Source organism: Peromyscus leucopus, chromosome 3 (assembly GCF_004664715.2).
Source record: "Peromyscus leucopus breed LL Stock chromosome 3, UCI_PerLeu_2.1, whole genome shotgun sequence".
Lineage (NCBI taxonomy): Eukaryota > Metazoa > Chordata > Mammalia > Rodentia > Cricetidae > Peromyscus > Peromyscus leucopus.
The window spans coordinates 45,438,545-45,452,144 of record NC_051065.1 but is presented as its reverse complement, the minus strand read 5'-3'; the positions used below and the strand labels follow the sequence as shown (position 1 = coordinate 45,452,144).

At 52.3% G+C, this 13,600-nt stretch overlaps 2 protein-coding genes across 4 annotated transcripts in view; one reads left to right on the top strand and one right to left on the bottom strand.

Annotated features, from left to right (window-relative positions):
• Positions 1-3,974, top strand: part of Clcn1 (chloride voltage-gated channel 1) — a 32,462-nt gene extending 28,488 nt beyond the window's left edge. For both annotated transcript variants that reach the window (XM_028876459.2, XM_037203609.1), the window contains one exon: positions 495-3,974. In XM_028876459.2, coding sequence (XP_028732292.1) covers positions 495-866 — 372 coding nt within the window. In that variant the 3' untranslated portion in view covers positions 867-3,974. The remainder of the gene's footprint in view (positions 1-494) is intronic.
• On the bottom strand, positions 2,076-11,639 carry Fam131b (family with sequence similarity 131 member B). Of its 2 annotated transcripts, XM_028876461.2 has the most exons (7): positions 11,446-11,639; positions 8,907-9,016; positions 8,585-8,620; positions 8,198-8,291; positions 7,732-7,929; positions 5,637-5,780; positions 2,081-5,412 (listed from the first exon to the last, which is right to left on the bottom strand). In XM_028876461.2, exons 1-7 carry the CDS (start codon positions 11,471-11,473, stop codon positions 4,940-4,942), a joined length of 1,083 nt encoding a protein of 360 aa, XP_028732294.1. In that variant the 5' UTR covers positions 11,474-11,639; the 3' UTR covers positions 2,081-4,939. The 2 variants fall into 2 exon arrangements, with proteins under 2 accessions (XP_028732295.1, XP_028732294.1); XM_028876462.2 differs by lacking the exon at positions 8,585-8,620 and having other exon boundaries at positions 2,076-5,412.
• Between the last annotated feature and the right edge of the window lie 1,961 nt (positions 11,640-13,600).

The window sequence follows — 13,600 nt, the reverse complement described above, 5'->3', positions numbered from 1 at the left end:
GCCCCACTTGACCAGAGAGAGAGGGAGGAATGGACCCAGGACAAGGGGACATGGGTGGGGAACGTGTAGAGCAGAGGTCCCTCCAGAAGGGAGAGACCGTAAGGCATGTTGTAGTCACAGTCCTCTAGGTGACATAGTTCTCCAGCCCAGAAGGGACCCCATGTGGTTTCTCCCCGTGGCCTGGTTTGGGGAGTGGGGTTTAGGTGAGCTATGGGGAAGGGTGTGGGAATATTCGGGAGGTGTGAAGCAATCACTAGGAGGAAAGTGTCTCCTGGGAGGTGCTTTCTCAGGGAGGATGGCGAGTAGGTGATGTGCAGGAATAGTTTTTTCTGTCTTTCCCTCTGATGGTTCGCTGTCTGTCTCTGCTTCTCTTCTTGCCAGTCTTTCCATTTCTGTTTCCCCCTGTTTTGTCTATTCCTGCGGTCTCTCCCATTGTCCCCCATCTTCTTTCTCTTCTCATTGTCTATCTCTTTACCTCTCCCCTTCCTCCCCAGCTACAGAAAGCTATTGAGGGCCACACCAAATCTGGCGTGCAGCTCCGCCCTCCTCTTGCCAGCTTCCGGAATACAACTTCAATTCGGAAGAGTCCAGGGGGGCCACCCCCTCCTGCGGAGGGCTGGAGTCTGCCTGAGGGTGGAAATGGGGCTCCTGGAGCAGAAGTCATGGTTCCTCCCATGCCAGAAACTCCTGTACCACCACCAACTCCTGAGGTCCCTCACTGTGTGGCCCCAGCTAGAGCAGAGGGTGAGCTGGAGGAGCTGGAGATGGTGGGAAGTCCAGGACCTGAGGAGGACCTGGCTGACATTTTGCATGGCCCCAGCCTTCGGTCCACTGATGAGGAAGATGAAGATGAGCTGATCCTGTGAATAACCTCCTCCAAGCTTTCTTCATAAAAACCATGGGGCCCATGCCAGGAAGTGGGCTTGTGTGTCACAGGGGTGCCTTGAAGTTGAGGAGGCTCCCACTTCATGTTGTTTCTACCCCTACTGTGAAGGTGATGGTGATGGTTTTAAGGAGAACTTGGCCTTGAGCAGGGAAGAATTTGGGTCCATCAGACCTCTTCCCCCATTTCCAGGCAGGGTTCAAGGCCCCAAGCTTGGAAGATCCCTGTGTTTTCCTGCTGTGCAGGTTCAGTCCCCATCAGTCTTTAACCTCCCACAGTTCCCAGTGTTGTTCAGCTGCCATCCTGGCCTGCCTGTCTAGGTTTTGGTTTCCACATAGAATAGGTAAGCGGAGGCTCAGATGGATTGACTCTGCAAGTGCCACGTTGGAAGGGATGTGGGACCACAATATTGCCCTGCAGACTGACCACCTGACAATGTGCACCTCAACCCGCCAGCCCTACCATCTTCATATCGGCTCCCCACAATCTGTTTCCAGACCTAGTCATTGCTGCCGCTGCCTGTCCCCGGCCAGGCCGATGTTCAGGGCTGAAAGAGCCAACCCTTGCTTCCAGGAAACCAAGTGCAGTTCCCTGGAAAAGAGGTTGGCAGAGGCTCTGTGTGGAGAGGCAGGTGTCATGGCCCAGTGCATGTGTCTGACCCTGCAGCAAAAGGCCTTCCTATGCCTCAGTCTCCCGGCCTCGTTCCAGGTCACCCCTAGAACATGCATATTCCCTCTCGTCCGCCGCAATGGCTGGCGTAGCTGCCAAGAGCCATCTCTGCCTGGGAGCCACCCTTCCGGAGCTCCTCCCTGAGCACCAGTAAGGCTCTCATCCAGCAGTGGGTCATGCAGATTCCAGTCCTTTATAATAGCTCCTCGGGATCTTCTGGCATCGACGTGGGGGTGCCCTGGGGGTGGCAAGCTTTAGTTTGCCCCATCCTTAGAGGACTCCCATCTTTTTCCTTCCAAACCAGGCAGGAGGTTGACAGCTGTCCTGCACAGCATCAGCCTGCTTCACCTAGAAAGAGAGGCCACGTGCTCTGAGCATCCAGACGCCCAGCTCCGCTCATGGGCTCTTTTCCTTCCCTCTCTGTGTGCCTTTAGTTTGGCAGTTGAGCCCTCGGACATTCTCCTTCTGCCCCTCCCCCTTGCCCAGGTCTGTTCTGTCCCCCCAAATAAGACACTCGTAGTCAGAGGATGCCACCACATTCTGTTTAGTGTCATTGAACACAGCCTCTGGCCTTCTCCAACATGGGTTCCCTCCACCTTCCCAGGCCAAGAAAGACACTGAGGCCTAGGTAGGAGAATTAGCAAGGGGCATCCAAGCCCATGCCCATGTGTATATAATCTATAATACTTATATATATTTATATAGAATTCTCTCTGTAATATATGTCATAGAATCCTTCCTGGGCTTGGGGTGAGTTTCACATTAAGAAAACATGCTAAGACTGACCATAAAAATGGGTATGTCTCAGACCTGGAAGACAGAGTGTGGGATATAAAGGGTTAAGAACTCATCCTTCAAGATTCCCTCCTTAACACAAGGAAAAGAAGGGAGGTGTGTGAACTGGGGGAGGGCAATGGAAGGGAAGGAATGGAAGGTTTGGATTTTCATTTAATAAAGTCAATTGAAAATTAAAGTGTACCCCCCCCTAAAAAAATCATTCCGCAAGAGCAGTTCCATTCACAAGAATATAAAAAACAGCCCTGCTCCCCAGCTGCTGTAAAACGTGCTGCACAGCCTTTAACCCCAAAGGAAAAGCAACCCTTCCCACCCACCCCTAACAGCCTCTTCCTGAACATGCCCCACCCCTCCCCTTAAAGTAGGCTAGAAGCAAACCCCCATGCACCCTGCCCCCAGCACCAGAGAGGTGGTCCCTCCCTCCAAAAAAGTTCAAAATGGTCCTGGGCCAGCTCCTTGAGTCTTCTCTCTTCAGAGTGGGGTGGGGCTCATCTGCCTTTGTGGCAGTCTGCCAGCAGCCTGGGGAAACCAAGCCCTGCTCAGGTAGAAACCCTACTAAGTTCCTTCAGGTCCTTTGTAGTCTTTCATAGGGGACCATTTGGCTTCCTTGAGGAACGGAAGGAGGAAGGAAAGCTGTTTTTGTTTAGTCTTCCTAACTCTCCAGGGCCCTGAGCAAAAGGGGATCAATGTGAATAAACCTGCTCACTGGACTCGATGTCCACCGTCACCTCGGGGAAGACTGCGGGGGCACTGAGATGAGACAAACACGTTGATAGAGCAGGATAGACAAGGCAGAGAGACCCTGGGAGTAGTTTAGCTTGAACATGCAAATTCCCAGGGAGCTAGGACAGGAGACCAGGGGTTAGGGGCAGTTGCCAGGGTTGGCAGGCTAGCCCTTCCTAGTCCTAGAAATGAGGTCCTGATAGGCTAAGCCACAACACACTGGCACACACGAGGTATCCTCTCCCATTCAGGCAGCGTCAGATGGGCTAAGTGACTGTTCACCTCTCTTGGCTCTCCGGGTCTACTCCCATGTTTCCTACATGAACAGAGCCGGGGATCCCATGCTTCCCCCTCCCCTGGAGGATGTGGGACACCGACTCTGGTTACACGTCGGTGTATGAATGAGGTGCAGGACAGAGTCACGGAAGAACAGAATCACTCCAGCTCTGAGTCTCATCGTTCCTGTGGGTGAGGGAGTAGTTGAGGACCCCTGACAGTTAGAGTAGGACACAAAGCCTTGGAACTGGAGCCATGGACAGACAGGAGGCAGAAGAAAAACGGGGCGACAAGCTTGGGCATCTCCTATCGAAACTCTGTTTGTGCCAAGGGCCAGACTGAGTCTGCGGCTGCTCCAGCACCCTCATAGCAATACTGTACCGACTTGCTGCTGTTCCCTGTCCTCATGGTCCACTCCAATGGCAAAGGAGGTGTGGGAGGGCAAGCTTATGTCTCGCCACCACCAGTCCCGTAAGGAACAATGGGCAGAGGAGCACTGGGAACAGCTGGCAGGAACGCAGAAGCAGCCAGTGTCCGCCCTGGCCCTCAGCCATCAGCCCAGCCCAGCCAAGGCAGTGACAGCACCAGACTCCCCACTCCTCTCTGCTCAACCCTGAGTCCCCAAGAAGTTATAAAAATGTAGAAAAGGCAAAGAGAAAAGTGTAAACAGCTCCAGAGAATTAGGGGAAGGTCGAGGGAGGCCCAGCCCTCACGGTACCCTCACTGACGGGGACAATGCATCCTAGGTCAACAATCTGAGGGTGAGGGTGCCCGCTCACCCTCCTAGGGTCTGGGCTCCAAGTGGAAGAAGGTATAAAGGGAAGCCAGAATTGGAGTAACCAACCCTACTGGGCCTTCTTCCATATCCTAAAGGTCCTCCTTCCAGCCACAGGACATTCAAGTGGCTGTGTTTATTCTTTGTCTCATCGGTGACCCTCTTGCTTCTGCGTGGGCTTTGGGATAAAGAATCATACTGTGACCTCTGTCAATCCCAGCTGCTACGTCCATCTCATCCTTGGCTCCTGATCCCAGAAGCCAAAGATTGCCTGAATTGGGCACACTGTCTATGCTAAACACAGAAGGGCCGTTCAGGCCACTCTCCTGTCACCGCCAAGCCATGTCCAACAGCCCCCGAGGCCTGCTTTCCCACAGTGGGGATGCACTGATGCCATAGCCAGAGAAAACAGAATCAGAAAAGCAGGAGTGAAATGGAGAAAGGAGGCATTCAGACAGCACAGCCAAGGCTCCTGGAAGACGGAATCAGGGGTGTAAGAACTGAGATTCAGTGTTCAACACGGCGCACCTGGGCATGGACCCAAGAACCAGAGCTACGGCTCATCTCCCACCACCATGCCAGGTTCGTAGCCACCTAATTGCCTGGGTCTCAGTTCCTGGAATGATGGTTTCTGGAGTACAAGCCTAGATAAAACCCCCTGCTGATCCTTCACTTTCCAGGGCTGCTAGCGGGCTGGTGAAGGCTGGAAACTCCCAGTTCCCCCGCTGTCTTCTGCCCGGGTTTCATCTGTGCTGCTGGAGCTTGGGAGGGTATGGGCTGCAGCCATGCCCCTCAGGTCAGAGTGGGGCGGGAAGAAGCTAGTTGTTGGCATCCCCCTCCTCCTCATCAAAGGACTGCACACCTGAGGATGTGACATCAGACACCTTCCGGCTAAGAGCAGTGGATATCTCCGGGTCTTCTCGTGGAGAAAGCGACTCCAGGTCCCGGCATCCTGCATCCTCTTCCTCCTCGGGGGCCAGTGGTCTCTTCTCTTCTTCTACAGATCCCCTGGCCAGGTCCACCCCACCAACCTCTGGTGCCCAGTCAGTGTCCACCCCCAAGAAAGGCGGAGGCTCCTGAGCAGAATATCCTGAAGCAGGTTGGGAAGGTCCCATGTCATGCAGGCTAGGCTGTGAGTCATCAAATGCAGGACCAAGATAGGATCCTGTAGCTGGAGATGCAATGAGGGACTGATCACTCGCTTCCCAGGCATCTGATGACCCCAGACAGTACATCCCCTGTGATACATAGGAGTGAGGCCATCCATCCATGGGGGCTTGAGCCAGTGCATCTGTAAGGAGAATGAGCAAGGTTGGAGGAGCCACAGAACATCACAGGCAGTGAGTGAGAAGAGCACACAGAACTCCTATCATATGGTTACGGTGCAGGAATGGGGGCACTGGAGAAGCTGAGGCAAACAGGAAAGCCCTAAAAGAACAGAAGAGGGTAGAGGGAGCCCAAATTGCTGGGAAGCCTCTTAGGCATCAGGGATTGCATTCTAGAACCGCCTCTCACCTTGACTCTCAATCAGCTCCTGGTAGTTGTCACTGTAGTTGCAGTCCAGTGGCTCCTGGGTCGAATTGACACTCATGTCCTCGCCATCCATGGAAGACCAGGCCATAAGTGTAGCCTCAGAAATAGCAAACTGTTCCATGACTCCTATGAGAAGAAATGAAATTAAAATTATCTTAAGAGTCCTCATGTAACCCTTAGACCCATGAAAGGGGTGTGGAGAAACCTGGTGCAGCATGGTTCAGTGAAGTAAAAATATAAACCATGTATCATTTCATTTAATAAAACAAAACAGAAACAAGTGAAATTATTTTTTATAACAAATCTTATTTAAGTTTATATATATATGATTGTCTTTCAATATACAATCAACATAAACATTATTAATGAGGTATTTTACATTCTTCATAGGAAGCCTTTGAAATTCACTTGGTACTTTACTTACAGCACATCTCTGTCGAGACAGGTCACATTTCAAATTCTCAGTACCCACATGTAGCCAATGACTACTCTATTGCTCTGAAACAAGGCTAGACCATGGGGGATATTCCAAAAGGTCACACTTAGAATTCCTAGAGGGGAAAGATGGGCTCTTCTGGTGAGAAAGCCCGGGAGAGTAAAGTTAGATATTCCAGAAGTTTGTCTTTGGAGGTTTTAGAATTTGAACCTGGAGCTGGAGAGATGGCTTAGTGGTAAGAGAGCCTACTGCCCTGGCAGAGGGCCTGAGTTTGGTTCTGAGCCCGAGCCAGGCAACTCACAGCAGCCTGTAACTCAAGCTTCATGGTCTCCAACACTCTTGGCCTCCAAGGTCACTTGCATACATGTGGAGCACACAAACATATGCAGACAAAAAAACACAAACATAAATAAAGTAATAAATATTTTTTAAAGAAATAAACTGAGCCGGGTGGTGGTGGTGCACGCCTTTAATCCCAGCACTCGGGAGGCAGAGCCAGGCGGATCTCTGTGAGTTCGAGGCCAGCCTGGTCTCCAAAGTGAATTCTAGGAAAGGCACAAAGCTACACAGAGAAACCCTGTCTCGAAAAACAAAACAAAACAAAAAAAAAAAAAAGAAAGAAAGAAACTGAACCTAGTTTCAGATGGTCTAGAACAGCGGAATGTAGGTAGTAGGTTTCAAGATCAATGAAGAATTCCCAAGGGAGCATCAGGTGAGCATGGGTCCCAGCCATATAAGGGGCTATATTAAGAGACTAGAAGAAGGGAGGGCAGAATAGTGAGGATGGGAGCGTTGTGGGTCCCTCATCTAGTCAGAGCCATGAATAAGCCGAAGCTCCCATTGCTATTACCTTGTCCTCCCTCTCTGCCCTCCACGTCTATCACCCAGCCCCACTCAGACTTCCTCTACCACCCACCACTCATAGCAACAGCACAAAAAGTCTTCTCTTCAGACCTACCCCTCTTCTTGGGTATCTTCCTGACACCTGCCAGCAGGATTAGTTCACCTCTGTATGTGCTTCCCATGTCATCAGACCCATGCCACTGTCATCAGGATCAAACCACCGTCAACAGGGCCATTCCCCTGCATCATCCACTAGCTGTCACAGTCATGAGTCCAGCAAGTCAATTCATGAAATCAAATGTGGACGAGCATGGCTAGAAGACATTCCCCAGGCCTCTTTCATTTTTGGAAACAAATATAAGCAGAGTCATTTGAAGTCCGAGGCCACTGTTCCCCCTATACTAAGAGAGGCCAGGGAAAAGACAGTACCATACTAGAGGAAAGAAAACATCTGGGACACATGGCCTGACAAATCTCATCTGAATCCCATTTTCTAAGGCTATAATAAAAATACATGTTCGGCACTTACCAGAATTAACAAGTGCAAAAAAAAAAAAAAAAAAAAAAAAAAAAAAAAAAAAAAAAAAAAAAAAGAAAGAAAGAAAGAAAGAAAAGAAAGGAAGAAAAGGAAAACACTTAAAATCAAGGCTGTTAGAAAATATGAGCTGAGCTTGTGGTCCACATGCAGGGAGACCATTTTGCCATAAGGGAGCAGATTGGAGGGTCAGCCTCTGACCATCCAGGAAAAAAAAAAAAAAAAAAAAAACTGTATCATTTGAGGGTTTAGGATACAAGTACCTGCTAGGAAACGCGCCTCCTTCTCGCCATCGCTGAGGTCGGAGTAAGCATCTGTATCCCTGCGCACAGCCTCGTGGCTGTGCTGCGGCTGAATTGCCGGTGCCTTCCCCCAGCCCTGCCACTCAATCATGTGGGCCACCCGGCCTTGCCCCATGGCTGTAGGCTTTGTCACATGGTCCTTCATGCTTCTAGAGATCCCTGTGGAATCAGACAACACCCACGTCCATCAGGATATCACACAATACTCATAGCAGATCCTCCCATCATTCCCCACCCAGGTTCCGTGGGATTCCATCCACCGAGGAAAGTGTCCCCTGGTATCTTGAGGGGCAGCCTCAGGACAAGAGATGCTTTGATAGGAAGGCAGATGTGTCAAAGTTGTGGGGATGAACTCTGAAACCTCTTGAGGAGCAGGGGCACAAGGAAGATCCTGCCAATATTCCCATCTCCGGGTTTGGAGTCTCACCTGAGAAGGATGACTTGGCCAGGGCTCCAATGCCATAGGCATTCGAGTTTCGCTTCAGCTTCGGGAGGATGGAAGTGGTGTCCTCCATGGAGAGCTAGGACAGGGAAGGTAAGAAAGTGGGCAGAGGAATAAGAAGGCATGGGGTGCCTTACATGTAGAATAGAGTTTTTGGCTCCCAGGAAGGTAGATACCCAAGGAAGCAAGTAACAAAGAAAACCAAAGAAGTATAAACCTGGCACACCCCTGAGAACTGGGAGGTTAGCAGAATGGGGTGGGGGCGGGGGCGGGGGGGGGGGTGTCGTGCAGCCTCTCTACAGAGGGTCCCAATGAACATAAGAAAAGAAGGGTCAGGGTAGATTGAGGAGGGCTAGAGGTGGCTACACTCACATTGATGCCGTCCCACGAGAAATCTGTTCGTGTTTGCTGTAGGAGAGAGGAGAGGGGATGGTATCTGGGCACCTCTAGACGTGCAATCCTGACTTCCACTGAGGGACTTGCAGATATGCACAGAGAGGTAGCCCTTCCTGAGGCTGAGAAAGATCTCAGGGTGGAGCCTTTGGTGTGTGTTTCAGGGAAGCAGGAAGATGTGGTCTGTTCAGTCTACAGGAGTTGCTATAGAATTTATGATGAGAATTCCCCCTTGGGACTTTATGGAATGATGAGGGTGAGGTTGCTGTAGTTGGTGGGTCTCTGAAGCACCCAGCCTTACCTCTGTAGAAGGCCGATGGAGGCTGCTGCCGTGCAATGAGCTGGTGCTGTCCATGTTGATCTGATCGACATCCTTGAGGCCTTTCCAATCCACTGCAATCACTTCGTTCCCTGAAGCAGCCAGAAGGTTAGTTGCTCACCCTCATTCCCATGGATCTCTGCTTGCTCTCTTCCCATAAAAGGCAGAGGCCACACCCTAGGGTCCAGCCCTTCCACCCCTGCCCCCCATTGTCATGCCTTCTGACTACCCATTTCCTTCTATGTCTTTACCATGCCCAAATTTCTGGTGAGAGAAATAATAAGTGAAGCAAAACACTCATTTTCAGCTCAATGGGGAATAGCACATTTAGAAAAAATGCTTCCCAGCCCTGTCTGATGCTGTTTACACAGAGAGGGAGGGGTCAGAGATTGGGTTGTATCAGGAAAACCATTTTCCATTCTGTGCCGAGGAATCTTTGAGAATTGTCTATATTGGATCCAGACTTCTCACCAATTAACTGCCCTACAAACAAGGGCACAGCTTTCTAGGGGAAGCTCTGCAGCTGGCTTTGATATTTGAGGGATGAGAGGAATGTGGCTCCCCTCTCGGGCCTTCCTACTAGTCAGGGAACTTGGTTGATAGGAAAAGATATGGTGGGGATAGAGGCAGGCGGTAGGTGAGAACTTGAGACCGTTTCCCCTGGAGCCAGAGAACTCGGAGATGAGATGGAGACTTTGAGCCCAGTTCTCTCAGGGGACAGGAAATGGATTCAAGAGGAGAGACCGAGATGGGAATAGGTAACAAGAGGACTTCGTAAGTTCAGAGCTAAAAGAACAGAAATTCAAGGTGAGATGAGAGAAGATGGGGGAGGTGGACAGGACACTTTGAGAACTCGTGAAAAAGTGAGGAACCTAGGAGACTCCTGACCTGAGTTCAGAGTATCCTCTGGAAGCCTTGGGGAAGAATTTCTTGAGTATTTACAGAGAGATTCAAGAATCAAGGGGCAGCCTGAGCCATCTGCCCTAAAGCCATTGCATACATGAACTTTTGCCTTTGGGGTTTAGGATTATAGGTCCTTTCTCTGAAGCAGTGTACTGGCTGGGTCTTGGGCATGAAGAAGCATCCAGCATATAGCAATAGAACTGGTGAAAAACAAGGAGGATGGAGGTCCCAGGAGCTGAAAGGTGGGGCTCTCTGTACACCCCAAGTTGTCTTGCTCTCTCTTGGAATCTTGTGAAATGATGAGATTCTTGAGACTCTAAGACCTGTGGCTATGTCAGAGAGGAAAGACAGCTGGACCTAACAGTGATGGGGCAGGCAGAGAAAGCTCTAAGAGGAGAGTGGGAGCAAAGGGAGGGAGGGGAGGTGGCCTTTGAGGAAGAGGGGGAGCTGAGTCAGAGCCTGGGGGGGGGGCAGAGAGATGGAGGGAAGGAGAACCGGGAAAGAGGTGAAAGCAGAGGAGGGTCTCCATGGAAATAAACTGGATCTCAGAAATCAGGCTTCTGGAGTGTGAGTTTGTTTGTAATAATAATACGAATTATTCTCTCAGCCTGAGGTCACTAGGGTGTGTAGGCGGGAGAAATTGGGAGTTAGGAAGGGGAAAATTGGGGGGTTTGGGAGAGGACTGTATTAATGTGTTCAGCCCTAAAGTGGAGTGGATGCGTGGGGTGGGGGTAAGGGGGCGGTAGTAAGGCAGGCAGAGGCTGGAGGAAGAGGACCGTTAAGGAAGCGCCTTTCTTCCCTCCCCCTGTCAAAGGTAAATAAAGAGCCGGCCCTGCCCCGCCTGCCCCCGCTGACAGGTGCAGGCGGGTCCCAGAGTTCCTAGGCGGACCCCACCCTTCTGGGAAGCGGACTCCCGACCCCTCAAGGGCGGTAAACCTCTACCTCCTCCCGGAGTCCACAGCTCTTCCCAAGCACCCTGGCCCAAGCCCATTCCCTCCGGGCGTGGAACCCGTTCCCTCCCGGTGGCACACGCTCTTCCCGCCCCCGCCCCAGAGGGAAAATGCACGTGAACAAAGCAAATCGGGGGAGGCAGGAGCGACGGAAAAAGGCTACCAAGAGGGAAATGGTTGGGGGCAAAACACACAAGCCATACGGAGGGGAGGGTGAGGATGGGAGAGGGCGTGCGGAAGAAAGTCAGGGCTCAGGCTGGGGAGGAGGATCTGAGAAGAGGGGCTGTTCCAGAAAGAGGGGCGCTGGGAGGCTCTGGCCACGGCGGAGTAGACGCGGATGGCCTGGGGATGGAGGGATGGGGCCACCGGGAGTGGGGAACAGCGACGGAGCAACGAAGGAAGCTGGTGGAGAGGTGATCGGGGAAGGACCGCGCCTGCGGGAGGGCGATGGAGAGAAGGCAACCAGCCGAGAGGGATGGAAGCCCAGGAGGCGCGAGGGCAGAGGGATGGAGGGACCACAGCGGATGGAGGGAAAGTGAAGGCGCGAGGCAGGGCCAGGCGAGACCTGAGGGAGGTCCCCAGGGGCGAGGATGGGGATGGGGGAGGGGGCCGGAGGAGAGCCCCGGGGCAAGCTTGCCCCCTGACCCGCGCCTGGCCGCCGTACCCACCCACAGTCCGCGAGCCGATGCAGCCCATGACTCCGGGGGCCGCCGGGGCCCGGCCCTCACCGACTCGGGGCGCGCGCCGGGGGGAGCACCGGGAGCCGCGCCGCCGCCCCAGCCGCTCTGCAGCGCCGCGGCTGTCTCCGCTCGGCTCCGCTCCCCCCTCCCCTCTCCATCCCTCCCCACGGCAGCCTCCGTCGCCGCCGCCGCCGCCGCCGCCACCGCCTGGCTCCCCCGCCCCGCTCCGCTCTCGGCGGCCGGGGAGGGGGCTGCTTGGGGATTGGCTGCGTGCGGCGTCTCCCCGCCCTGCCCCCGACCGGCAGCCGTGCTCCCAGCGCCCCTCGCCGCGTCCCTCCGCCTGTCCTTCGCAGCCCCCGCCCTGCGCTCCTCGCCCATCCCCGCTGGTGCTCCCAGGAGATGCTGATGGAGAGTGGATAATAACCGGCTTGGGTCTCGGGAGCCGGGTCAGGAACCCAGGGCCCACCCCTAGGATCTGCTTGATGGACTTTGAGGGCTGCGGGGTGAGAAGGCCGTGAGAGAAAGTGGGGCGGAGATAAGAGGACACCCTGCTGAATAGCCGTGGGTACCAAATTCCGCAAACACTTGTTTTCTTCCTGCGGCTGCATCTGGGACGCACGAATCGGGATTGGATGCTGTTCTGGTTGCCTTGCGTTTCACGTGCGTTGCTTTGCCCACCCAAACAGATCGTAAAAGTCTTTGCCAGTGGATGTTGCGAGATGCTTCCCTGTCCTCTGCCTGTTCTGGGATGGGTGTGGGGCTGGAGCAGGTAATCTAGCTCTAGGCCTGGGTGGGGATGGGAGGAGAATGGGAATAATTTTATTGCAGCTATAGAGAAGTGAAAATATCAGGACTCGAAACCGGCAACAAGACATGGTTTTAAATCAGATTTAACTTTTCTGAGCCTTACGTGGATGTCCGGAAGCAGCAAAGGGAGAGTACTGCCCCCTGCCGAGAGGGGTCAGCACGGCACCACAGGCCCTATGAGAAAGGCGAGTCAAAGGGGCACTATTATCACAACTGGCAGGAAGACTCTAGAAGACACACTAGAAAGGACAAGGAGACCCTTTCGTCTTAGCAAAACCAGTAACCTCAAACTGTGAGCACGTGGGGCTGGGTGGTACCACTGAAGAGAAGCAAACACTAATTCAGGATACAAATCCATAGGTTTTGTAACCTTCCTGGGTCTAGAGATGGAGAGGACATTGGGGCAGGTGCCTTTGTGGGTTTGAAGCAGAGAGAAAGGGCAAGTCTTACAGACATAAGTTTGTGACATTTAGATTATGATTGAGAAGTTACATCCTATGAAACCCCAGATGAATACGAGGGAGAGGATACTTTTTTTCATTTTCTGGTGCCATAACAAAATGCCCAGGACCAGCAAGTTTATAAAGAGTAGAAGTTTGTTTGGAGGCTGGGAAGGCCGAGAGCCGGGTTTAGCAGCTACTGCAAGTGAGAGCCTTGATGCATTGTAACACTCAGAGGACATCCTATGGTGAGACAGGATGACTGTGTTAGCACGGGCCTCTTTCTCTCATAAAGCTACTAGTGCCAACCCCTGTGACCTCCTCTAATCCTTATTATTACTCTAAGACCCTGTCTCTAAATACCATTAACATATGAATTCAGGGATTAAGTCCAAGTCATGGGTTTGAAGGGCCCCTTGTAAATTCTATCAGGCACTGACACTAACTGCAGATCTGGAAGGTGGACTTGGAACAGAAGAACATCAGGGGCTCGGTTCTGCCCAGCTGCCTTCCGATCTCTGCAAAGACAGTAACTTCTCGCCACTTAAGGGCAGTCTCTGAATCTTTTGAGACGGGGCTTAAATGTTCCAGTTCTCATAACTGAAATAGGCTTCCTGGAAGACAACTTGACAGTACTGATAATATATATATATTTAAAATCTGCTTTTACATATTATACCTCAACACAAGCTGTTTTGAAGACCTAGTGGAAAGATTGAGAGTCCAGAAGGGCTGGGTGAGCACTTGCCTAGAAAATGCAAGGCCCCAGGTTCAATTCCGGGGAACACACTCTGTCCTAGTTAGCTTTCTATGGCTGTGATTGTAGTAGGAAGATTTCCTGTGTCCCGGCCTGCCATTTGCCAAATCTCTCACACTTGGGTCCCCCAAGTAAACAC